This window comes from Sycon ciliatum, chromosome 8, assembly GCF_964019385.1.
Source record: "Sycon ciliatum chromosome 8, ocSycCili1.1, whole genome shotgun sequence".
Taxonomy (NCBI): Eukaryota; Metazoa; Porifera; class Calcarea; order Leucosolenida; family Sycettidae; genus Sycon; species Sycon ciliatum.
The window spans coordinates 3,335,631-3,360,630 of NC_088650.1; the positions used below are offsets into that span (position 1 = coordinate 3,335,631).

The 25,000-nt window shown below is 48.2% G+C and overlaps 2 protein-coding genes and 10 non-coding genes across 18 annotated transcripts in view; 1 reads left to right on the forward strand and 11 right to left on the reverse strand.

The window, feature by feature from the left end:
- The window catches only part of LOC135823885 (FK506-binding protein 15-like), a 189,728-nt gene extending 180,442 nt beyond the window's left edge, over nt 1-9,286 (forward strand). For 6 of the 7 annotated variants that reach the window (XM_065336747.1, XM_065336748.1, XM_065336749.1 and 3 more), the window contains exons 24-30: nt 574-720; nt 1,542-1,649; nt 1,937-2,756; nt 4,723-4,983; nt 5,439-5,556; nt 6,215-6,392; nt 7,985-9,286. In XM_065336747.1, coding sequence (XP_065192819.1) covers nt 574-720; nt 1,542-1,649; nt 1,937-2,756; nt 4,723-4,983; nt 5,439-5,556; nt 6,215-6,392; nt 7,985-8,068 — 1,716 coding nt within the window. In that variant the 3' untranslated portion in view covers nt 8,069-9,286. The remainder of the gene's footprint in view (nt 1-573; nt 721-1,541; nt 1,650-1,936; nt 2,757-4,722; nt 4,984-5,438; nt 5,557-6,214; nt 6,393-7,984) is intronic. The other variant, XM_065336745.1, reaches the window with a different exon arrangement.
- Nucleotides 9,287-10,047: 761 nt separating this feature from the next.
- The window catches only part of LOC135823906 (docking protein 6-like), a 25,191-nt gene continuing 10,238 nt past the window's right edge, over nt 10,048-25,000 (reverse strand). Inside the window, exons 8-10 of the mRNA XM_065336783.1 lie at nt 24,912-25,000; nt 13,073-13,194; nt 10,048-11,387 (exon numbers count right to left, since the gene is read on the reverse strand). The exon at nt 24,912-25,000 is cut by the window's right edge and continues 56 nt beyond it. Coding sequence (XP_065192855.1) covers nt 11,067-11,387; nt 13,073-13,194; nt 24,912-25,000 — 532 coding nt within the window. The 3' untranslated portion in view covers nt 10,048-11,066. The remainder of the gene's footprint in view (nt 11,388-13,072; nt 13,195-24,911) is intronic.
- On the reverse strand, nt 13,637-13,800 carry LOC135824024 (U1 spliceosomal RNA). Its single transcript, XR_010554822.1, has one exon. It is a non-coding gene; the product is annotated as a U1 spliceosomal RNA (small nuclear RNA).
- LOC135824031 (U1 spliceosomal RNA) lies at nt 14,698-14,860 on the reverse strand. The gene has a single exon (XR_010554829.1). It is a non-coding gene; the product is annotated as a U1 spliceosomal RNA (small nuclear RNA).
- Nucleotides 16,380-16,543, reverse strand: LOC135824023 (U1 spliceosomal RNA). Its single transcript, XR_010554821.1, has one exon. It is a non-coding gene; the product is annotated as a U1 spliceosomal RNA (small nuclear RNA).
- LOC135824020 (U1 spliceosomal RNA) lies at nt 17,430-17,592 on the reverse strand. Its single transcript, XR_010554819.1, has one exon. It is a non-coding gene; the product is annotated as a U1 spliceosomal RNA (small nuclear RNA).
- Nucleotides 18,741-18,904, reverse strand: LOC135824027 (U1 spliceosomal RNA). Its single transcript, XR_010554825.1, has one exon. It is a non-coding gene; the product is annotated as a U1 spliceosomal RNA (small nuclear RNA).
- On the reverse strand, nt 19,792-19,954 carry LOC135824022 (U1 spliceosomal RNA). Its single transcript, XR_010554820.1, has one exon. It is a non-coding gene; the product is annotated as a U1 spliceosomal RNA (small nuclear RNA).
- Nucleotides 21,103-21,266, reverse strand: LOC135824028 (U1 spliceosomal RNA). The gene has a single exon (XR_010554826.1). It is a non-coding gene; the product is annotated as a U1 spliceosomal RNA (small nuclear RNA).
- On the reverse strand, nt 22,190-22,352 carry LOC135824026 (U1 spliceosomal RNA). The gene has a single exon (XR_010554824.1). It is a non-coding gene; the product is annotated as a U1 spliceosomal RNA (small nuclear RNA).
- On the reverse strand, nt 23,657-23,819 carry LOC135824025 (U1 spliceosomal RNA). The gene has a single exon (XR_010554823.1). It is a non-coding gene; the product is annotated as a U1 spliceosomal RNA (small nuclear RNA).
- On the reverse strand, nt 24,564-24,726 carry LOC135824029 (U1 spliceosomal RNA). The gene has a single exon (XR_010554827.1). It is a non-coding gene; the product is annotated as a U1 spliceosomal RNA (small nuclear RNA).

Consider the following 25,000-nt stretch of genomic DNA (forward strand, 5'->3'; position numbering starts at 1 on the left):
GTGTATATGTAGTACATTTTAGTTTTGTATGCTTGTGATTGTGAGAATGTGATTGAGTAGTTGGAAGTACAGCAGCCACTGCAATAGAACACAATGTTGTTGCACTGGAGAACGCTTTCCGGGGTTACGCGCAGCTCCTCATCTTCACTGGAGAATACTTTCCGGGGTTACGTGCAGCTCCTCATCTTCACTGGAGAACGCTTTCCGGGGTTACGTGCAGCTCCTCATCTTGGCATGTGACTAATTGCTCTTGCCGCTACTGGTTTTGTTATCATTGGAAATGCTGTGGCGGCCACTGCTTCTGCCACTGCTGGTGGTGCTGGCGGTGGTGCTGGTGGTTGTGGTGGTGGTGCTGCTTCTGCTACTGCTGGTGGTGGTGGTGCTGGCGGTGGTGCTGGTGGTTGTGGTGGTGGTGCTGCTTCTGCTACTGCTGATGGTGATTGTGGTGGTGCTTCTGTTTCTGCTGCTGCTGCTGTTTCAGTTGCCAAATGACTGCAATCATGTGGTTGCCATTGTTCTCTCGGACTAACTCTCTTCTTGCTTTCTGCTCTTTGGTGTTGAATTGATGTTCAGGCTCTCTCTCAGGCGAAGAAGTCGTCGGAAGTCGCCATCTCTCGCGCTCGCCAGGAAGGTTATGAAAAGGGCAAGGCTGAGGGCGGACCAGCAGCAGCAGGATCAGCAGGTGTCCTGGCCAAGCCAGCGCCTAACACTGCAACTGAGGTAAGACTGAGCATGACTAGCTACACAGCTGTGTATACAGTGAAACCTGTCTAAGACGACCGCTCGAGGGACCTTCAAAATGTGGTCTCTGTTACCAGGCGGTCTCCTTGTCCAGGGTCATTTGACTGGAAATAGCATCCCTTGGTCCTGGTTTCAGTGGTCTTCTAGGACAGGTGGTCACCTTATCCGGGTGGTCGCTGCCTTGCCAGGTTTAACTGTAGTCGTGTAGGGTGTGCTAGGTGATAAACTGTTAATAGTGCCTCACAACATGCTTTTGTGCATCGATCAAAATACGGTCATGATTAGCTTCATAGTTGCGTAAAGTGATATTGGCACCGTGTACCATGCTTTGTCAATCGACCAAACTCCATTGCGAGTACTCTACTTGCTGCGTTGTGTGCTTATGTCCAGTACAAGTACAATGTCTGTGTCTGTGGCTGTGGCTGCGAGCCACAAGCTCATCATCTTCACCAAATCATTGTGTTGAGCTGTAGATTTACGCCTGTCTATGGTGTATGTCTGTCTGTGTGTGTGTGTGTGTGTGTGTGTGTGTGTGTGTGTGTGTGTGTGTGTGTGTGTGTGTGTGTGTGTGTGTGTGTGTGTGTGTGTGTGTGTGTGTGTGTGTGTGTGTGTGTGTGTGTGTGTGTGTGTGTGTGTGTGTGTGTGTGTGTCTGTGTATGTGTCTGTGTATGTGTCTGTGTATGTGTATGTGTGTATGTCTGTGTATGTCTGTGTGGGTCTGTGTCTGTGTCGGTTGGTCTGTCGTTCTGTCTGTGCGTGTGTGTGTGTGTATCTGTGTATCTGTGTGTGTGCTTGTGTAGGTGAAGAAAGTAATGAATACTGTCTACCACAAGCTCAATGCCCAGTTCCAGGCCGCTAAGAAGTACAACGGAGCGGAAGTCATGACTACAATGATGGCCACTATCAAAGTACGAACGCCGCCGTCTGTTCTTGTATTTCTATCAACCTGACTGCTGTTTGCTGCCGCAGTGTGTGTGTGCATGCGTGTGTGTGCGTGCGTGCGTGTGTGTGTGAGAGAGAGTGTGAGAGTGTGTGGTGTGTTTGCGTGTGCATGCATCATTCGAATCAGTCTACTTCTTGATTATGGGGAGACATGCTGAGAATGATTTGACCAACGACTGTGTTGTGATGCTTCTGGTGTTGCTGCTGCTGCCGCCGCCTGTTGTTGTTGTGGTTGTTGTTGTTGTCGTTATAGGAAGTAACCATTTCAATGATTCAAGGATCACCACCAACAAGACCAGCGGTGGCAACGTCAGCTTCTAAGTCCTCTGTCGAGGACTCAGATGAAGATGATGAGGATGACGAGGATGACGAGGATGAGGATGAAGATGAGGAAGCCAAAGAGGAGACAAAGCCTTTTGCAGCCTCGTCTTCTGCTGCGGATGCCGTAGCAGTAATGGCTGCTGCAACTGGAGCTGTGGCAGTCAGTGCTGCTACTACCACTGCTGCTGCTGCTGATGATAATGATGATGATGAGCTGGCTTCTAGTGAGGAGAAGGAGGATGGCGCAACGACTGCTCCTGCCGATAGTAGTCTCTCGGCTGCTGCTGTGACTGATGCCAGCACAGCGGACATGTCAGTACCCACTACAGAGACAACGGCGACAACAACAACGGAAACAACTAGTGATCATGATGATGATGACGAAGACGACGACGACGATGAAGACGATGAAGAGGACGCAGAAGACGATGAAGAGGAGGAAGAAGATGAAGAAGATAAGTCTGCCGAGGCAGCAGCTGTGCAAAGCACGCCAGCGGCGGATGAGAGTGAGGACACACTGACGACACCTTCCACTGTGGAAAGCAGCGAACCTTCTACCTCTGCCACTCAAGATTCGGCAAAGGATGACAGTGTCGAGGAAGATGAAGATGAAGATGAGGACGAAGACGCAGATGAGGAAGAAGACGAGGAAGAAGAAGAGGAGGAGGATGAAGATGAAGCTGTAGAGGAGCCCTCTGCCAAGGGAGCGGCTGCTACTGAAGGTACTGCAGCTGATGTGGCCAAGTCTGACAGTGAGTGAGGGAGTGAATGAGTGAGGGAGGGAGTGAATGAGTGAGGGAGTGAGTGAATGAGTGAGGGAGGGAGTGAATGAGTGAGGGAGGGAGGGAGTGAATGAGTGAGTGAGGGAGGGAGGGAGGGAGGGAGGGAGTGAATGAGTGAGGGAGGGAGGGAGGGAGTGAATGAGTGAGTGAGGGAGTGAGTGAGGGAGTGAATGAGGGAGTGAATGAGGGAGTGAATGAGTGAGGGAGGGAGGGAGGGAGGGAGGGAGTGAATGAGGGAGGGAGGGAGGGAGGGAGTGAATGAGTGAGGGAGGGAGGGAATGAGGGAGTGAGGGAGGGAGGGAGGGAGTGAATGAGTGAGGGAGGGAGTGAGGGAGGGAGTGAATGAGTGAGGGGGGGGGGAGTGAGGGAGTGAATGAGTGAGGGAGGGAGGGAGGGAGGGAGTGAATGAGTGAGGGAGGGAGGGAGGGAGGGAATGAAGGAGTGAATGAGTGAGTGAGGGAGGGAGGGAGGGAGGGAGTGAATGAGTGAGGGAGGGAGTGAATGAGTGAGGGAGGGAGGGAGGGAGGAAGTGAATGAGTGAGGGAGGGAGTGAATGAGTGAGGGAGGGAGTGAATGAGTGAGGGAGGGAGTGAATGAGTGAGGGAGGGAGTGAATGAGTGAGGGAGGGAGTGAATGAGTGAGGGAGGGAGTGAATGAGTGAGGGAGGGAGGGAATGAGGGAGTGAATGAGTGAGTGAGGGAGGGAGGGAGGGAGTGAATGAGTGAGGGAGGGAGGGAGTGAGGGAGGGAGGGAGGGAGTGAATGAGTGAGGGAGGGAGTGAGGGAGTGAATGAGTGAGGGAGGGAGTGAGGGAGGGAGGGAGTGAATGAGTGAGGGAGGGAGTGAATGAGTGAGGGAGGGAGGGAGGGAGGGAGTGAATGAGTGAGGGAGGGAGGGAGGGAGTGAATGAGTGAGTGAGGGAGTGAATGAGGGAGTGAATGAGGGAGTGAATGAGTGAGGGAGGGAGGGAGGGAGGGAGGGAGTGAATGAGGGAGGGAGGGAGGGAGGGAGTGAATGAGTGAGGGAGGGAGGGAATGAGGGAGTGAATGAGGGAGGGAGGGAGTGAATGAGTGAGGGAGGGAGTGAATGAGTGAGGGGGGGAGTGAGGGAGTGAATGAGTGAGGGAGGGAGGGAGGGAGGGAGTGAATGAGTGAGGGAGGGAGGGAGGGAGGGAATGAGGGAGTGAATGAGTGAGTGAGGGAGGGAGGGAGGGAGTGAATGAGTGAGGGAGGGAGTGAATGAGTGAGGGAGGGAGGGAGGGAGGAAGTGAATGAGTGAGGGAGGGAGTGAATGAGTGAGGGAGGGAGTGAATGAGTGAGGGAGGGAGGGAATGAGGGAGTGAATGAGTGAGTGAGGGAGGGAGGGAGGGAGGGAATGAGTGAGGGAGGGAGGGAGTGAGGGAGGGAGGGAGGGAGTGAATGAGTGAGGGAGGGAGTGAGGGAGTGAATGAGTGAGGGAGGGAGTGAGGGAGGGAGGGAGTGAATGAGTGAGGGAGGGAGTGAATGAGTGAGGGAGGGAGGGAGGGAGTGAATGAGTGAGGGAGGGAGGGAGGGAGTGAATGAGTGAGGGAGGGAGTGAATGAGTGAGGGAGGGAGGGAGTGAATGAGGGAGTGTACATGCCCATGTCAAAACTCCGCTGCAAGTAATGCTACTCTTGGTAATGCTATTCTGGGTGTGCCAGTGGCATGAGTGTTGATGTTGACACACGCACGCGCGCACATACACACATACACCATGCCGGGCATCTGTTCCTGTATGCATGTCTGACTGACTGTTGGTGTGTGTGTGTGTGTGTGTGTGTGTGTGTGTGTGTGTGTGTGTGTGTGTGTGTGTGTGTGTGTGTGTGTGTGTGTGTGTGTGTGTGTGTGTGTGTGTGTGTGTGTGTGTGTGTGTGTGTGTGTCTATGCGTGCCTTGGATTCTGCTATGTCTAATGCAGAAGAGGAAGAAGAGGAGGAAGATGATGACGATGATGAAGAGGAAGAAGAGGAAGAGGAGGAAGAGGCGAAACCCACAGCACCAGCAGCTGCGTCGTCAGCCACAACAGCACCACCTGCAGATGATGACAAGGACTTGGACTTTGAGGATGAAGATGAAGACGAGGAAGAAGAGGAGGAGGAGGAAGATGAGGAGGACGATGAGGATGAAACAGACTCCAAGCCTCCCCAAGAGGAAGCGAAAAAGCCGTCGACCGCAACACGTAAGCTTGGTGTTGGTCTGGTGTTGGTCTGGTGTTGGTCTGGTGTTGGTCTGGTGTTGGTCTGGTGTTGGTCTTCCTCACTTTGGGACTTTGGGCGAGATTTGATCCAGTGCTGAAGAAGCTGCAGCCATTTGTAGGATGTTTGCTTATGTATGTCCGACTTGGAGAAGAATACGTGTGACTAACACGAGTATCTACAGTACTGGCAACTGAAATCCGACCACTGGGCGGTGCATTCACATTCTACCGGTCTCTATTTCGTAGTTTTACAACCCCCTGTTGGGTGTTTGCGATTTGAGCGCACCGCTCTGGGGTCGGATTTCAGTCGCCAGCACTATAGCAGCCACATCACCGGTATCTAGTCTCTGACCCTGTGTATGCCATACATTGTACTCTGCTGAGGTTTGTATTCATGATTATGTCTTGGTATGTTGCTGTTCTTTACTGCGTTGTAGCCAAGAGCCGTGGACTGTTGTCGATGGATGACGATGACGACGATGATGATGATGACTTTATGTCTGCAAAGTCGACACCCGCAGCCTCGCAGCCCGCCGCCAGCAAGCCAGCAAGCAGGTGTGTCTTTGTCGGTGTGTGTGGGGGGGGGGGGGGGCAGTTTTGGCATTGAGCAAGTACACGTGTGTGTGTGTGTGTGTGTGTGTGTGTGTGTGTGTGTGTGTGTGTGTGTGTGTGTGTGTTCGTGCTCTGCGAATGTGTTTGATGAATGCGTGAATGTGTGCACCAACAAGCCACGCACTATGTTGAAGTGGTTGATCAGTATGTGCTGGAACATGAGAGGTTACTTGCCACTCTGCTTTGAGTAGAATATCATGTCTATCACTGTGCAAGGTCTGTGCCTTGCAGGGTGATAGGGCTGTTCCTGCCAACTATTGCTACGCAACTAGAGCAGCATGTGTTGTTCAGAATCAGATGCAGTATGCAATAGTCTCGTGTTTAGATTCTCTTGTGGGTGCCTTGTCCTGGAACCTCTCTCTGTGCTGCTGCTGTCATTGTTGTTGCAATTTTTGCTTTTGCTATTGTGTTTGTTGTAATTTTTGCTGCTGCCGCCGTTTTTGTTGTTGTTGTTGGTGATGGTGGTGCTGGTGCTGCTGCTGCTGTTGCTGTTGTTGTTTGAATTCTTTATTCTCACGATGGCATCATCGCCAATAAGAGTTGTTGTTTTTGTTGTTGTTGTTGTTGTTGTTGTCGTCGTCGTCATCGTTGTTGTTTTTAGTGCACTGACTGGAGGAAGTGACGCTGGACTGAGTCTGTTTGGTGATGATGATGATGCCGATATCTTTACCGTTAAGCCAAAGGCAGCAGGTGGCTCTGCTGCATCCACGGCATCGCCTTCACAAGCCAAACCAGCTGCATCTACCGCCTCTTCCTCTGCTGAGACAACACCAAAGGCGGTAAGTCTGAGTGCTGCCATCACGTTTCTTTTTGTTCTTTTTCCCTTTAGATGTCTGCAAGCACCTTTCAGTATGTCTCCAAATCCCTTTCAGTGTCTTCAAATCCCTTTTTATTTCCCCCGTGATTTGCGAGGACAAACGTTTTAAGTTATGTGCTTAGTAATGCGGCCCAAAATAATCCCTTATGCTAGTACTTATAATGCAATGAATATGCAGTATTATGCATGGGAATACGCTGTGCATGCTCTCAGTTTCCCCGGAACTGGTGGAAGTGTACCGGTCTGGTAAGGTTGCTAGCTGAGCACCTGTTGAGGCAAGCTAAACCTCTGCATACTTCACTGTAGACCTACGGTACTGGCGAGCGCCAAAGAACGGACCGCCGAAGAGCGGCCAGGCTAGAATTTCGCCAATTTTTTAGAACGGTGTAGGCTGGATTTTTGCAGATAAGAACGGAAACCGTAATCTACACTATAATGTACACTCAGACGTATAACTCTGCATAAATGTACATGCAAGACTGTACCATTGAATAAGAACGAAACTGCTGTGTTTGCTAAAAATAGGAACAGGCTAGGCTAGAACCCTGACTCCCCCCCCCCCAGTTCTTTGGCGCCCGACAGTACTGTACTTCAAAGTATTATCCAGTGCTCACAGTTTCATTGGCGGACTTCGACTGAAATTGCGGAGCACCAGTGATTGCACGGTATTGCTGTGCTCTGCAATACAACACATTTCGAGGCTTAGAGGTTGAAGCATGTGTTGTTACTCAGCTGGCTCTGCCTTTCGGCATGGAGCCCTCTATTGGACAGTCTGGAACCTCTCTGTTTGTACATTTCAAAGATTATGCTAACTAGGTCGACACGGGACATGTGCCAGTATGCGAGTGACAGGCGATTACGCCGAAAACAATTGTGCGGCGTAATCTCGTAATCCGTGCGGCCCAGCCTTTATGTGTCTCCAAGTCCTGTTCAACCCGTTCAGTGTCGAGTAGTCTGTTCAACCCGTTCAATGTCGAGTAGTCTGTTCAACCCGTTCAATGTCGAGTAGTCTGTTCAACCCGTTCAGTGTCGAGTAGTCTGTTCAACCCGTTCAATGTCGAGTAGTCTGTTCAACCCGTTCAGTGTCCAGTAGTCTGTTCAACCCGTTCAATGTCCAGTAGTCTGTTCAACCCGTTCAATGTCCAGTAGTCTGTTCAACCCATTCAATGTCGAGTAGTCTGTTCAACCCGTTCAATGTCCAGTAGTCTGTTCAACCCGTTCAATGTCGAGTAGTCTGTTCAACCCGTTCAATGTCGAGTAGGTTTAGAGGTGGCTATGTAGGAATTGCATTCAATTGTTGTTTGTATTCTAAAAGCTTGCCAGCAAATGAAGATCTGCGACTGGAAAGATAGAGAGATTCTGGCTGTTTTGCCTGCCGTGCAACTACCGCATGTTACACTGAAGGATATTTGAGTGAGCTCATTGACCAATGTGACCATGCCTGATCGCTATTTTTTGGCCTAATTTTTTGTTGCTGCTGCTGCTGCCGGTGTTGGTGTTGCTGCTGCCGGTGTTGGTGTTGCTGCTGCTTCTGTTGCTGTTATTGTTGTACAGAGTGGCGGTGGCTCTAAGGCAACCAGCGTCAAGGCAACACCTTTGTTTGATGATGACAACGATGATCTCGACTGGCTGAGCTAAGTGTGTTCTGATACTCTCTACCAGCCAAGTGTCACTGTGCACCACCTCGCCGTGCTGTGTGCCGTGCTGTGCTGTCTTGCTATGTGGCCTGTTCCTATGACATGTTGCTATGGCCTGTTGCTATAGCCTGTTGCTATAGCCTGTTGCTATGACATGTTGCTATGGCCTGCAACCGTTGAGCGGCCAATCTCTCTCAATCTCTGCTCATCTGTCCCCTTGTCTCCTTGTCTCTCCGCCATGCGTGTGTGGCTGGCTACAACTGCCTTTCAACTGTGTCTATTGCTCTGTGTCTTTGTCTTGCCCTACGGCGGTGGAGGCGGTGGGATAGATTCTCTTACCAGCACACACGTGTGTAGGTTCCTGTCCTCGCGCGACCTGTTTTCTCACCGTGTCGCTCTGTTTTCTCATGTCGCTCTATTTTCTCTTTATCTTTATCCCTGCACGCTACTGCTGTTGTTGTTGTTGTTGTTGTTGTTGTCGTTGGCACTGCCTAGGCATGCTGTTCGTGTGCATGTTGTCAATGCATGGATTTCTTGATATCGGTGCCCCAGCCACCGTGCGGTCGTCATTGACTCCAGCCGACCGCCATTTTGCTCATATATATATTTTTACGCACCGGCGTCACTTTTTTGCCATGCGTTGTCCTGGCGATTGCATCGAGATTTCTGCTGCTGTTGCTATTGCAACTTGTTCATCGCCATTTTTTGTTTTGTTTTAGTGGCCTAGTTCTCATTTAGACGAGCTCTTTACTGGCAACTGACACTCCCGGTGCACAAATGTCAACGCGCACGTAAAATTAATAATTTACGCTCAAATGTACGATATTCATGATAATGAAATTTGTTTTGTAGAATATGAAATTGCCAAAGGCATCCCTGATTGACGACTCCCATGCAAAACTATTTCCATGAAAGCTATTTTTTAATTTTTGGTTTTTGACATTCTTTTTTTCTTTCTTGATTGCATGTCTTTTAGAATGTTGCTATAATCCTGCTCAGTTGCTTGTCAATTGCTGCGCTAATGCCCGCTCATTGCGGTCTAGTTTGCCCCTATCTCTATAAGCTATGCTCTGCTCCTCGAATGAACGGCTTTCCTAGTTGTCTGTGTCTATATTAGTTGCTGCTTGTCAGTGTGTTACCCTGCTTAGCTGTATGTACAATGCATGCACATATCATTGCTGTTTTTGTTGTTGTCAAATACGACGGCTGTAACCCTGTACGTACGGTAGTGGTGGCGATGGTCATTGTGTGTGTGTGTGTGTGTGGTGGGTGTGTGTGTGCACGTGCACACACGTTTGTTAGGGAGCAGGCGCGTAGGCCGTGTTTAGTCAGCGTAGTCCGGTCACCACACCACCTACTGGCAGTCATAAGCACTACGTAGTCATAATAGGCAAAATGGCGACTATGAAGTTGCCAGTGGTACATGGTCACCACACCGCAGATGTACTCTGGTACATGGCCACCACACCGCAGATGTGCTCTGGTACATGGTCACCACAGCACAGATGTGCTCTGGTACATGGTCACCACACCGCAGATGTGCAAGTCACACACGTCTTTCTTCTCTTTCTCAGTCTCCTCCTGACTTCATTTTCAATCTCCTGGGCGGTTGCCATGGTTATCAACAGCCAGTGCATGCCAGAGTATGTGGCGTATTAGTATGCGTGCGCGGGAGAAAAGAAGGGAAACGACCAAAAAATAGGAATTCGCTGGCCAGAACTAACACACTTCAAATAGTAGTAGCTGTGCGTAAACCAGGCTGATTCTTTGACTTCTGCTGGAGCATCGCTATCATCACCTCCGGCGATGGGCATCAAAACGTGCGTGTGTGTATGTGTGCGATTGTGTGTGCGTGCATGCGTGTGTGCACCTACTGTAGCAGCTCTGACGTGTACACACATGCATACAGCCATGTTCTCTATCCATACACACACACGCCCCCCCTGCCTGCCCGTGTAACTCCACTTGCCGACCATCAAAGAGGCAGCTAAGATTTTAATTACGTGTTCAAGTGAAATAAAAGGGCATGCTATTGAAATTGCAATCATAATAGATCATCAAGTTGATGCAGTGAAGAGCAGGGGAGACCGTGCAACGAAAACTGAGGCATTCACATTCGGTTTTGGTATCAAAAATGAAAAAGGCAGCAAGCTGGGACAGAGGGAAAACACCAACTGAGCGCAGGAAATGCAGAGCAAACAAACGCTATGACGACATACACATGTATGTACTCTTGCATGATAAATTGGTTAGCCTGGGGCCTTGGAAACAGGAATTGACACTACTTTCAAATTGGGAGCAAGGCAAGCCACACTACAGCCGAGTATACTCATGGACGTCACGCCATTACCAGATAAGCAGTTCAGTGAAGCTTTACGTGCAGTCTGCTGGGCAGCCGCGGAAGAGAATAATTAGAAGAAAAAATGTGAGTAAATTGAGAAAAGGCCAGCAGCCGGATACGGATACCTAACCTACAATAGATAATGTAAGTCAGTGCGCCGCCATGCACAGGTATACAAGTCAGTGCGGCGCCATGCACAGGTATACGGAATCTATTTACGGTGGAAAACATGCTCTCTGTTACTATACTGCTGCAGCCCACACTGATAGAGATACAACACAATGGAGATACAACACAATGGACATACTACTCTGACACGCTCCGCTCACAGAACCGTAGGCAGTACATTGCCCCGGCATGTGGCAGCGTGGTGAGACGTAGTGATGTTCTCACATGGCAATTAAGTGATGGTGTGACACACACGCACACACACACGCAACCCCCCCCCCCCCCCACACACACATACACACACACACACACACACACACGCACACACGCTGTCCACTGTACGGAGTGCATAGAGTTTGATGTAGTGATGATGATCACTAGATGAACAGGGTCCACTGGCACTGTGCACACTGTGTCCAGTTCACAATACACAAGTGAACAAACAGGGAGCACTCAGCTGGACACGGCATGACTCACCGAGAGCCATGAACTACTGAAGAGCTTGATACGTGCTTTGTTCCCCCGTCTGTCTGTTGGCGGGAAGGCTCACACCTTGATACGTGTTCGACTCCACACCCACAAGAGAAATCGGCTGATACGTGGACGAATCGGTGGATGCGCCGGACGCTGGCTGAAGTCGCGTCGTTATATCCAGTGGCTGATACACACCCGCCGATGGTCCGTTCGTACCTCCATTCGCCGCACCGCCACCACCACTGCCGCTCGCGCCACCGCCGTTTGCAATGCGCATGTTTTGCATATCAGACGCCACCACATCCATGTACGTAGGCGGGTTATCCGTTGTCAATGCCTACCAGGACAATGACGAATTTAGAAGAAACGAAAACAAACACCAAACTCAGATTAGCCAATGGATATGACGACGATAAATCAACAAATAGTCTAGCCAACACGGGCTATATAACAGGGTTCGCGGTTTCTTTATACTCACATAGAACCTATAGCAGGATGCAGCTAACGAGGCTTCGACCGTTATCGGGTACTGGCTATGACACATACCACCTCGCCCTTGTCGCTACGCGCTGCATCTGCTAAGTTGTTTTCTCAGGCATTGTGCCGGTGGCCAGGTACGAGTGAAACCTCTTAACATAGGGTGTGTTTCTCACCTTTAAACATTGTATAGCCGGGTGTAACGCGGACGTGCAAACTGTTTTCTAACACCAGCCTAGCGCCTAACCTCGCCTGAGAAGCTCTCTTAAAATGAGTGTTGTCTGGGAGAATTGAGATTTTGCCAGTAAAACCATGCCATGCCGTGTGCAGCAAACCAACGTGCCAGGATCAACCCTTCCTGGAATGATAATGAAAACGTGCACCCTAAGGCTTCAATCACACTACTCGTCAAGTCAGACGCTGGAGGCAGCCGGTCAAACCCAAGCACTTGAGGCTGACGTGACGTCATAATTATTGCATTTGTGCTTTTGCTGTCGCGGCTTGACTCAAGGAAACCACCCTGTGATGAACCAAATCGCTACAATACCGTACGGTACGCTATTTTCAAAGCAAAACCTGTTCTTGTTTTAAAGACAACTGCCAATGCAGCCAAGTTGTCCGCGTCGGACGCTGATGCATCGGACGTTCAGCTTTTTCTGCCTTTTCGTCAGTTGCCATGGTCAACTCATGATTCAGACGCTGACCCAGCATTTTTGATGTAGTGTGCCCAAGGCCTAAGAATGTCGGCTGTACCAGAAGTGTAGACGGTAGACAATAGACTAGTGCCAGTGGACATTATAGCGCAACTGGTAGTTCCTTGATCCTTTTCTTTACTATGAATGATCCCTTAGGGGTCGTCCGCAATTATCGAAAGTTTTTTCCAATCCGTAGTAGCTTCAAATTTTTCCTCACCCACCCACCCACCCCCTCAGTCCGTAATAAAATATTATTGATGGACACACAACCCAACACATATGGAACAAACTCAATCAGTGCTGGTCCATGAGTCATAGTGACATCATGTATTGTATTACAACTACCATTATTGATGTTTTCCAAACAACGTCGCCTGTCTGGACATAGTCAATAACAGTCGTCAGCGCCAGCGCTAGACGGAAGGACTTCAAAGGAGTGCATGGAAGACGGTACTCTGGACGAAGGAGACAGTGAAACTCAAAAATAGAAAGTGTCGACTCGCCGTCGAATGCGCCGAACTTTATGATCCCCGGCCCAGGAGCAGCCAAGGAAGCGCGCGCGGGGGCGCAGAAACTGCCAGAACTACAAAAATAATAATTTTGTAGTAGACTCGTTCCACCAACTATACCACTTTCAATAAATCGTGACGCCATTTTGTTTTAACACGCATGCGGTCCGTTCGCGCGCAGCCGCGCCTGGAAAACAGGGGCTACACGTAGACGTACACGTGGCACGCGCACGTGTCATTTCGGAAGTTTTTCAATCCGTAACTGGCCTTGACCCACCCACCCACTTTCGAAGCTACTACGGATTGGAAAAAACTTTCGATAATTGCGGACGACCCCTTACCGATAAGCCTTGATAGGAGTTTTCCGGTTCAGCAGCTGCTCCAGCCGTTCCCGTGGAAACCGAATGACTTCTCTGTCCCACCATATCCGAGCGTGCTTGGTACTGATTGCTCTCTTGACTACCTACATAGGTACATACAGTAATACACACGTATATACACACGCACACACGCACACACACACACACACACACACACGCACACACATACACACACACATACACACACATACACACATACACACACATACACAGTCCAATGGTGGTTACATAATCTGGATAATCATGATACACACCGTCCTCACCAAGAGCCTGGCCTACCCTACCGCGACCAAGCGGTGTGGTCTATGCCTGGCTGAAAAACTGGAGATATTGAAAGCAGACAAAACGGTCAACATCAACAAAAGGTCGGAGTTGGTATCAAAATGCAGACACGAGAACAAGTAACCTGTCCAAATTGAAAATTCTCACCAACAGTTACATGAATTCTTTTTCAACATGGCGACACCTGTACCAGGCTTGGCGCCATGGTGCTTTCAGTATACACATTTCATTTCAATTTTTTCTTCAGGGGCTGCGCGAACGCAAACCCCCGCTACCAGAAATTGCGCGCCCGACTTTCCCACGTTTGGGGAAATCGCAGTCGTCAGCCCCAACCGAGTGCAATGGAGGGGCCTCATCCTGAGGGAGCCGCCTTCTTGATCACGGCGTCCCCTGCACAAGGTAAGTATGAAGTCTCTGTTGACACGCTAATCTACTCATGGATAAAATTCATTCAGTGGATATAGTGTCAAAATCAAAACCATGACAACATTACAAGCCGCTTATCACTAGACGCTTATCCTATCGCTCTGGCGATTGCTTGAGATGACAATTGAGAGTTTTCTTTTTCATCTAGATACTCCGGTTCCTCCATTAGACTGAGAGTTGTCCAAGTTTATACCATAGTTAGAAAATGTTGAATTTATCGATCAGTGGTCCGATCATCAACGGGTGTCAATCATGGGCTTCCAACCCATGACCAAACAAAACACTTCGCCACGGGATCGGTTGGATTTATGCAGCATAGATGCGGAGCTGTGCACTGTGGTTTGTGTATTCTTGATGTAAGTCCAGCCATTGTCAAAATTGTGCATACATTTGTAGTACACGGCACTTTGCTATTGACGGGCTAAGCGGGGTACACAGAGGCCTTGTCTTGCGATGCAACGGCTGCAAAACCAGGTAATCCCTAAATCACACCCACCTCGCAATGCTCACAACTGTCGCAACTGGCTGATCACAGAAGTCGAGCTTGGCTCAGCTTTCGTGATGTGATATGCAATGCCAGTTGTTATTTTGACCTTCTTTGCAGCAAAGGTTATACGCTGTATGCGCTAGGCAGTTGCTTGCAGATTTGTACAAATTCTACCCAGCTGTGCGAATGCTATCGGTTGCATACACCGCTTTACGGTTTGAGGCATATCGTTGTATTGCTGATCTGTGAATGATATTTTGTGCGTTCGGATTGCACTTTCGGCGTTGTAGATTGTACCACACCGCGCCTCGAATCGCAAAAATTGCTTCTGTGAATCCAGACACACAAAAGGATGGGTGAGAACAAAAATTTCATTTCAATTTTTTTTCTTCAGGGGCTGCGCGAACGCAAACCCCCACTACCAGAAATTGCGCACCCGACTTTCCCACGTTTGGGGAAATCGCAGTCGTCAGCCCCAACCGAGTGCAGTGGAGGGGCCTCATCCTGAGGGAGCCGCCTTCTTGATCACGGCGTCCCCTGCACAAGGTAAGTATGAAGTCTCTGTTAACATGCCAATCTACTCATGGTAGAAATCCCTTCAGTGGATATAGTATCAAAAACCGAAAACCATGACAACCTGCTTTTTTCTCAAACTGCTTATTCTATCGCTTCAGTGATTGTTTGAGATGACAACTAAGACTTCTCTCAAAAACCGCAAACCATGACAACCCGCTTTTTTCTCAAACTACATATTCTATCGCTTCAGTGATTGTTTGAGATGACAACTAAGACTTTTCTCTTTGATCTAGATATTCCAATCTCTGTAAGACTGAGAATTGACCAAGTTCCGATAGTTTGAAAATGTAGAATTTATCGATCAGCGGTCCGACCGTCAACGGGCGTCAATGGTTACCTACCTATGACCAAACACGATATCACCGAAGTCGCTAGCACTATTTCACAATCACCTAAACAAAACACTTGGCCGTCAGATCGGTTGGTTTATGCAGTATACTAGTAGATGGGGAGCTATGCAGTCTGGCTTAGGTACCCTTTTAATGTAAGTCTAGCCATTGGCAAATTGTACACAGCATTTCGAACAGGTTAAGCGGGACATACAGAAGCCGTTTTGCGATGCGACGATGCAAGGGGCGAGAAACCAGGTACTCCTCAAATTGCACTCACTACGCCACGCACACAGCTGTCGCAACTGGCTGATTGTAGATGTTGGGATTGGCTCAACTTTCGCGGTGTCACATGCGATGCCAGGTGTGACTTGGACCTTCTTTGCAGCAAAAGTTTCCGCTAGTTTCAACAGTTGCTTGCAGATTCTTTCTAGACCAAAGAGTGGTATATTTGATAACATTTAATAACGATAGAAATTTTTACGATACTTCTCCAGACGTTTCGTTGTTCTGAACAACATCGTCAGTGGATAAAGAATAGCTCCATTCTTTATCCACTGACGATGTTGTTCAGAACAACGAAACGTCTGGAGAAGTATCGTAAAAATTTCTATCGTTATTAAATGTTATCAAATATACCACTCTTTGGTCTAGAAAGAATACTTTTTGATATTACAATGAGAGTGAATAATCAACGGCTTGTCCACCAACTCTTTTAGTTGCTTGCAGATCTGTACAAGTTCTACCAAGCTATGCGAATGCTATGGTATTGTACACACCGTTTTACGGTTTGAGGCGCATCAGTCTGCAAGGCGACTCGCTGATCTGTGAGTGGTGTTTCGTGACTTCGGATCACACTTTTCAGCATCACAGTTGCACCACATCGCACCTTGCATTGAAAACTTGCTGTACATGCAGGCGGATCCACCACAGTTCCAATGAAACTATTGCTGAAGTCGTGTAACTTCCCTACCCCTTTTGTGTACGTGCTTTTCTTTTTTTCTTTTTTCTCTTCTTGCGTGGTTGGGCGCACCCTCTCCTCAATTCAATTGGCAGTCTTGACATGCTACGAGGTGCACCACATCGCACCTTGCATCGCAAAAATGCTTCTGTACATAAAGGAAACAAGGGTTCTGAGAGAACACAAATTTCATTTGAACTTTTTTCTTCAGGGGCTGCGCGAACGCAAACCCCCGCTACCAGAAATTGCGCGCCCGACTTTCCCACGTTTGGGGAAATCGCAGTCGTCAGCCCCAACAGAGTGCAATGGAGGGGCCTCATCCTGAGGGAGCCGCCTTCTTGATCACGGCGTCCCCTGCACAAGGTAAGTATGAAGTCTCTATTGACATGCCAATCTACTCATGGTAGAAATCCCTTCAGTGGATATAGTATCAAAAACGGAAAACCATGACAATATCATAACCCGCTTTTTTTCTCAAACTGCTTAATCCATCGTTTCAGTGATTGTTTGAGATGACTTGACTTCTCTCTTTGATCTTGATATTCCAATCTCCGTAAGACTGAGAATTGATCAAGTTTTAATAGTTTGAGAATGTAGAATTTATCGATCAGCGGTCCGACCGTCAACGGTCGTCAATGGTTACCAACCTATGACCAAACACGCTATCACTGAAGTCGCTAGCTCTCACTGCGCAGCGCACACACACACACAACTGACTGATTGTAGATGTTGGGATTGGCTCAGCTTTCGCGGTGTGACATGCGATGCCAGGTGTGACTTGGACCTTCTTTGCAGCAAAAGTTTCCGCTAGTTTCAACAGTTGCTTGCAGATCTGTACAAGTTCTACCAAGCTGTGCGAATGCTATGGTATTGTTTTTTTTAAAATTTTTTTATTGGGAACACAGCCCTACAAAGAGACATGTGGAGACAAACACAAGACAAGAAACAGGGGATGTAGGGACGACGTGCCGATGTACAGGGAGCAACTCGACCGACCAGGGGTCTCGGCGTTAGCGTTGCAACCTGGCATCGAAAAGTTGTACACACGGTTTTACGGTTTGACAGGTATCAGTCTGCAAGGCGACTCGCTGATCTGTGAATGGTGTTTCGTGACTTCGCATCACATTCGTTGGCGTCACAGATGCGCCACATTGCACCTTGCATAGCAAAAAAATGCTTCTGTATAATTATGCAGGCATACACAACAAGGATGGGTGGTTCTGAGAGAACACAAAATTCATTTCAATTGTTTTTCTTCAGGGGCTGCGCGAACGCAAACCCCCACTACCAGAAATTGCGCGCCCGACTTTCCCACGTTTGGGGAAATCGCAGTCGTCAGCCCCAACCGAGTGCAATGGAGGGGCCTCATCCTGAGGGAGCCGCCTTCTTGATCACGGCGTCCCCTGCACAAGGTAAGTATGAAGTCTCTGTTAACATGCCAATCTACTCATGGTAGAAATCCCTTCAGTGGATATAGTATCAAAAACCGAAAACCATGACAATATCACATTCCGCTTTTTTCTCAAACTACTTATTCCATCGTTTCAGTGATTGTTTGAGATGACAACTACTTGACTTCTCTCTTTGATCTAGATATTCCAATCTCCGTAAGACTGAGAAATGACCAAGTTCTGATAGCTTGAAAATGTAGAATTTATCGATCAGCGGTCCGACCGTCAACGGGCGTCAATGGTTACCAACCTATGACCAAACACGGTATCGCCGAAGTTGCTAGCACTATTTCACAATCACCTAAACAAAACACTTGGCCGTCAGATCGGTTGTTTTATGCAGTATAGATGTGGAGCTGTGCAGTCTGGCTTAGGTACCCTCGATGTAAGTCTAGCCATTGGCAAATTGTACACAGCATTTCGGAGAGGTTAAGCGGGACATACAGAAGCCGTTTTGCGATGCGACGATGCAAGGGGCGAGAAACCAGGTAATCCCCAAATTGCACTCACTACGCCACGCACACAGCTGTCGCAACTGGCTGATTGTACAGGGGCAACGTCGGAAGTTTTTTTAGGGTGGCACGGTCAGCCATAAATCTGAAGTATAATTTACTCGCGGGGGAGTGGTGGCGGAGCCGAACATTTTGGAATTTTAGATCCCAGATCAGTGTATTTTATTGATTCACGGGGTATCTGGGGCAAAAAGTGGTACGGTCAATACAGTAGTGACCGTACCGTGTGCGATGCCCCTGTTGTAGATGTTGGGATTGGCTCAACTTTCGCGGTGTCACATGCGATACCAGGTGTGACTTGCACCTTCTTTGCAGCAAAAGTTTCCGCTCATTTCAAGAGTTGCTTGCAGCTCTATACAAGTTCTACCAAGCTGTGCGAATGCTATGGTATTGTACACACCGTTCTACGGTTTGAGGCGCATCAGTCTGCAAGGCAACTCGCTGATCTGTGAATGGTGTTTCGTGACTTCGCATCACACTTTTCAGCATCACAGGCGCACCACATCGCACCTTGCATTGCAAAAATACTTGCTGTACATGCAGGCATACACAACAAGGGTGGATATGGTTCTGAGAGAACACAAATTTCATTTGAACTTTTTTCTTCAGGGGCTGCGCGAACGCAAACCCCCGCTACCAGAAATTGCGCGCCCGACTTTCCCACGTTTGGGGAAATCGCAGTCGTCAGCCCCAACCGAGTGCAATGGAGGGGCCTCATCCTGAGGGAGCCACCTTCTTGATCACGGCGTCCCCTGCACAAGGTAAGTATGAAGTCTCTATTGACATGCCAATCTACTCATGGTAGAAATCCCTTCAGTGGATATAGTATCAAAAACGGAAAACCATGACAATATCATAACCCGCTTTTTTTCTCAAACTGCTTAATCCATCGTTTCAGTGATTGTTTGAGATGACTTGACTTCTCTCTTTGATCTTGATATTCCAATCTCCGTAAGACTGAGAATTGATCAAGTTTTAATAGTTTGAGAATGTAGAATTTATCGATCAGCGGTCCGACCGTCAACGGTCGTCAATGGTTACCAACCTATGACCAAACACGCTATCACTGAAGTCGCTAGCTCTCACTGCGCAGCGCACACACACACACAACTGACTGATTGTAGATGTTGGGATTGGCTCAGCTTTCGCGGTGTGACATGCGATGCCAGGTGTGACTTGGACCTTCTTTGCAGCAAAAGTTTCCGCTAGTTTCAACAGTTGCTTGCAGATCTGTACAAGTTCTACCAAGCTGTGCGAATGCTATGGTATTGTTTTTTTTTAAAATTTTTTTATTGGGAACACAGCCCTACAAAGAGACATGTGGAGACAAACACAAGACAAGAAACAGGGGATGTAGGGACGACGTGCCGATGTACAGGGAGCAACTCGACCGACCAGGGGTCTCGGCGTTAGCGTTGCAACCTGGCATCGAAAAGTTGTACACACGGTTTTACGGTTTGACAGGTATCAGTCTGCAAGGCGACTCGCTGATCTGTGAATGGTGTTTCGTGACTTCGCATCACATTCGTTGGCGTCACAGATGCGCCACATTGCACCTTGCATAGCAAAAAAATGCTTCTGTATAATTATGCAGGCATACACAACAAGGATGGGTGGTTCTGAGAGAACACAAAATTCATTTCAATTGTTTTTCTTCAGGGGCTGCGCGAACGCAAACCCCCACTACCAGAAATTGCGCGCCCGACTTTCCCACGTTTGGGGAAATCGCAGTCGTCAGCCCCAACCGAGTGCAATGGAGGGGCCTCATCCTGAGGGAGCCGCCTTCTTGATCACGGCGTCCCCTGCACAAGGTAAGTATGAAGTCTCTGTTAACATGCCAATCTACTCATGGTAGAAATCCCTTCAGTGGATATAGTATCAAAAACCGAAAACCATGACAATATCACATTCCGCTTTTTTCTCAAACTACTTATTCCATCGTTTCAGTGATTGTTTGAGATGACAACTACTTGACTTCTCTCTTTGATCTAGATATTCCAATCTCCGTAAGACTGAGAAATGACCAAGTTCTGATAGCTTGAAAATGTAGAATTTATCGATCAGCGGTCCGACCGTCAACGGGCGTCAATGGTTACCAACCTATGACCAAACACGGTATCGCCGAAGTTGCTAGCACTATTTCACAATCACCTAAACAAAACACTTGGCCGTCAGATCGGTTGTTTTATGCAGTATAGATGTGGAGCTGTGCAGTCTGGCTTAGGTACCCTCGATGTAAGTCTAGCCATTGGCAAATTGTACACAGCATTTCGGAGAGGTTAAGCGGGACATACAGAAGCCGTTTTGCGATGCGACGATGCAAGGGGCGAGAAACCAGGTAATCCCCAAATTGCACTCACTACGCCACGCACACAGCTGTCGCAACTGGCTGATTGTACAGGGGCAACGTCGGAAGTTTTTTTAGGGTGGCACGGTCAGCCATAAATCTGAAGTATAATTTACTCGCGGGGGAGTGGTGGCGGAGCCGAACATTTTGGAATTTTAGATCCCAGATCAGTGTATTTTATTGATTCACGGGGTATCTGGGGCAAAAAGTGGTACGGTCAATACAGTAGTGACCGTACCGTGTGCGATGCCCCTGTTGTAGATGTTGGGATTGGCTCAACTTTCGCGGTGTCACATGCGATACCAGGTGTGACTTGCACCTTCTTTGCAGCAAAAGTTTCCGCTCATTTCAAGAGTTGCTTGCAGCTCTATACAAGTTCTACCAAGCTGTGCGAATGCTATGGTATTGTACACACCGTTCTACGGTTTGAGGCGCATCAGTCTGCAAGGCAACTCGCTGATCTGTGAATGGTGTTTCGTGACTTCGCATCACACTTTTCAGCATCACAGGCGCACCACATCGCACCTTGCATTGCAAAAATACTTGCTGTACATGCAGGCATACACAACAAGGGTGGATATGGTTCTGAGAGAACACAAATTTCATTTGAACTTTTTTCTTCAGGGGCTGCGCGAACGCAAACCCCCGCTACCAGAAATTGCGCGCCCGACTTTCCCACGTTTGGGGAAATCGCAGTCGTCAGCCCCAACCGAGTGCAATGGAGGGGCCTCATCCTGAGGGAGCCACCTTCTTGATCACGGCGTCCCCTGCACAAGGTAAGTATGAAGTCTCTATTGACATGCCAATCTACTCATGGTAGAAATTTCTTCAGTGGATATAGTATCAAAAACCGAAAACTATGACAACATCACACGCCACTTATAATGTTGCTGTGGCGATTCATCACAAGCTGCTTATAATGTCGCTGTGGCGATTGTTTGAGATGACAACTGAGAGCTTTCTCTTTGACCTAGATATCCCGATCTCTTCGCAAGACGAGCATTGACCAAATTTCGAAAGTTTGAACTTGTTCAATTCATCGATCAATCCTCCGGCCGCAAGGGTTACCAACCTACATATATGCCCAAACATGCCAGGATATCCCATGATCCATCTTATCTACATGTACGGGTAGGCAAGACTAGACACATGTACATAAACCAGAGGGTGCAGCTCCAGGAGAATGAGCCCACGGCAAAGTTGTTTGTTTACAATTCTAGGTCATGGCAACTCACCTTTGGCACCTTTCACACAAGTTCACATGGTCATTTTACCGTATCGCTATGGTAATATCAGGTTCGCTTTGCGTCATGTCATACAATTGTTGAAAAACGCACAATGCATGCTCCGGTGTGGGAACGAACCACCGTTCCAATGAAACTATTGCTGAAGTCGTGTAACTTGTAACTTCCCTACCCCTTTTGTGTACATGCTTTTCTTTTCTTTTTTTCTCTTCTTCCGTGGTTGGGCGCACCCTCTCCTCAATTCAATTGGCAGTCTTGACATGCTACGAGGTGCAGAAATAAATAAATAAATAAGTCGCTACCACTATTTCACAATGACCTAAACAAAACAGCTTTGCAATGGGATCGGTTTTCTGCAGCATAGATGCGGAGCTACTACGCACTCCAGTGAATCGGGCCAGGCATACACAACAAGGTTGGGCAGTTCTGAGAGAACACAAATTTCATTTCAATTGTTTTTCTTCAGGGGCTGCGCGAACGCAAACCCCCACTACCAGAAATTGAGCACCCGACTTTCCCACGTTTGGGGAAATCGCAGTCGTCAGCCCCAACCGAGTGCAATGGAGGGGCCTCATCCTGAGGGAGCCGCCTTCTTGATCACGGCGTCCCCTGCACAAGGTAAGTATGAAGTCTCTGTTAACATGCTTATCTACTCATGGTAGAAATCCCTTCAGTGGATATAGTATCAAAAACCGAAAACCATGACAACCCGCTTTTTTTTCAAACTACATATTCTATCGCTTCAGTGATTGTTTGAGATTACAACTAAGGGTGCGTTCTTAAATTCTCTAGCTTCTAGGAGAAGAAGAAAAGAGAAGACGAAGATACTGGGATTCTTCAAGAACGGGTCTCGAAGAATTCGGAGATATTTTGCAGATGTCAAGCAAAATGAAGCGCCAAAGGGGCCGCGATCTTGAGTGCCACGAATATAGTATGCGCTGTGCGTATGCGAAAAGGGAAATGCGTACACTCATGATCAACACGTGGCTTTTAGCCTAGTTCGCATGCGCTGATCCCAAACCGCGGGAATCTCCAAGTTTCAACTACCTCTGAAGCTTGGAGAGCTTGGAGAGCCTCCTAAAATTCGGAGAGGATATAAGAACAGCTCTCGAACTTTTCGGAGAGGATTTAAGAACGCACCCTCAGACTCTTCTCCTTGACCTAGATATTCCAATCTCCGTAAGACTGAGAAATGACCAAGTTCCGATAGCTTGAAAATGTAGAATTTATCGATCAGCGGTCCGATCGTCAACGGGCGTCAATGGTTACCAACCTATGATCAAACACGGTATTGCCGAAGTCGCTAGCACTATTTCACAATCACCTAAACAAAACACTTGGCCGTCAGATCGGTTGTTTTATGCAGTATAGATGTGGAGCTGTGCAGTCTGGCTTAGGTACCCTCGATGTAAGTCTAGCCATTGGCAAATTGTACACAGCATTTCGGACAGGTTAAGCGGGACATACAGAAGCCGTTTTGCGATGCGACGATGCAAGGGGCGAGATACCAGGTAATCCCCAAATCACACTCCGTACGCCACGCACACAGCTGTCGCAACTGGCTGATTGTAGATGTTGGGATTGGCTCAACTTTCGCGGTGTCACATGCGATGCCAGGTGTGACTTTGACCTTCTTTGCAGCAAAAGTTTCCGCTAATTTCAAGAGTTGCTTGCAGATCTGTACAAGTTCTACCAAGCTGTGCGAATGCTATGGTATTGTACACACCGTTCTACGGTTTGAGGCGCATCAGTCTGCAAGGCGACTCGCTGATCTGTGAATGGTGTTTCGTGACTTCGCATCACACTTTTCAGCATCACAGGTGCACCATATTGCACCTTGCATTGCAAAAATACTTGCTGTACATGCAGGCACACACAACAAGGATGGATGGTTCTGAGAGAACACAAATTTCATTTTAACTTTTTTCTTCAGGGGCTGCGCGAACGCAAACCCCCCCTACCAGAAATTGCGCGCCCGACTTTCCCACGTTTGGGGAAATCGCAGTCGTCAGCCCCAACCGAGTGCAATGGAGGGGCCTCATCCTGAGGGAGCCGCCTTCTTGATCACGGCGTCCCCTGCACAAGGTAAGTATGAAGTCTCTGTTGACATGCCAATCTACTCATGGTAGAAATCCCTTCAGTGGATATAGTATCAAAAACCGAAAACCATGACAATATCACAAGCCGCTTTTTTCTCAAACTACTTAATCCATCGTTTCAGTGATTGTTTGAGATGACAACTACTTGACTTCTCTCTTTGATCTTGATTTTCCAATCTCTGTAAGACTGAGAATTGACCAAGTTCCGATAGCTTGAAAATGTAGAATTTATCGATCAGCGGTCCGACCGTCAACGGACGTCGATGGTTACCAACCTATAACCAAACACGCTATCACTGAAGTCTCTAGCTCTCACTGCGCAGCGCACACAGCTTTCACAACTGGCTAATTGTACATGTTGGGATTGGCTCAACTTTCGCGGTGTCACATGCGATGCCAGGCGTGACTTGGACCTTCTTTGCAGCAAAAGTTTCCGCTAGTTTCAACAGTTGCTTGCAGATCTGTACAAGTAGAAAGCAAGCTGTGCGAATGCTATGGTATTTTACACACCGTTTTACGGTTTGAGGCGCATCCGTCTGCAAGGCAACTCGCTGATCTGTGAATGGTGATTCGTGACTTCGCACAACATTCGTTGGCATCACAGATGCGCCACATCGCATCTTGCATCGCAAAAAATGCTTCTATTACAGTTCTGTATAATTATGCATGCATGCAGGCATACACAACAAGGATGGGTGGTTCTGGGAGAACACAAATTTTATTTCAATTGTTTTTCTTCAGGGGCTGCGCGAACGCAAACCCCCACTACCAGAAATTGCGCGCCCGACTTTCCCACGTTTGGGGAAATCGCAGTCGTCAGCCCCAACCGAGTGCAATGGAGGGGCCTCATCCTGAGGGAGCCGCCTTCTTGATCATGGCGTCCCCTGCACAAGGTAAGTATGAAGTCTCAGTTAACATTCCAATCTACTCATGGTAGAAATCCCTTCAGTGGATATAGTATCAAAATTGGTAACTATGACAATATCTTCTCGGTGCATCAACCAAGAATGTGCATGCATATTCTAAGGATTCTAACTGTATTGAATACTAGTATATTGTTTTCTCAGCAAAAGTGTTGAATCTTACTTGCGTCGAGTGTTTGGTAGGTGCTTTGGTCTGCGCTGGGCGTGCCGCGATCAAAACTCTGTGAGTGCGGTCTAAGAGAGCCAGTGATG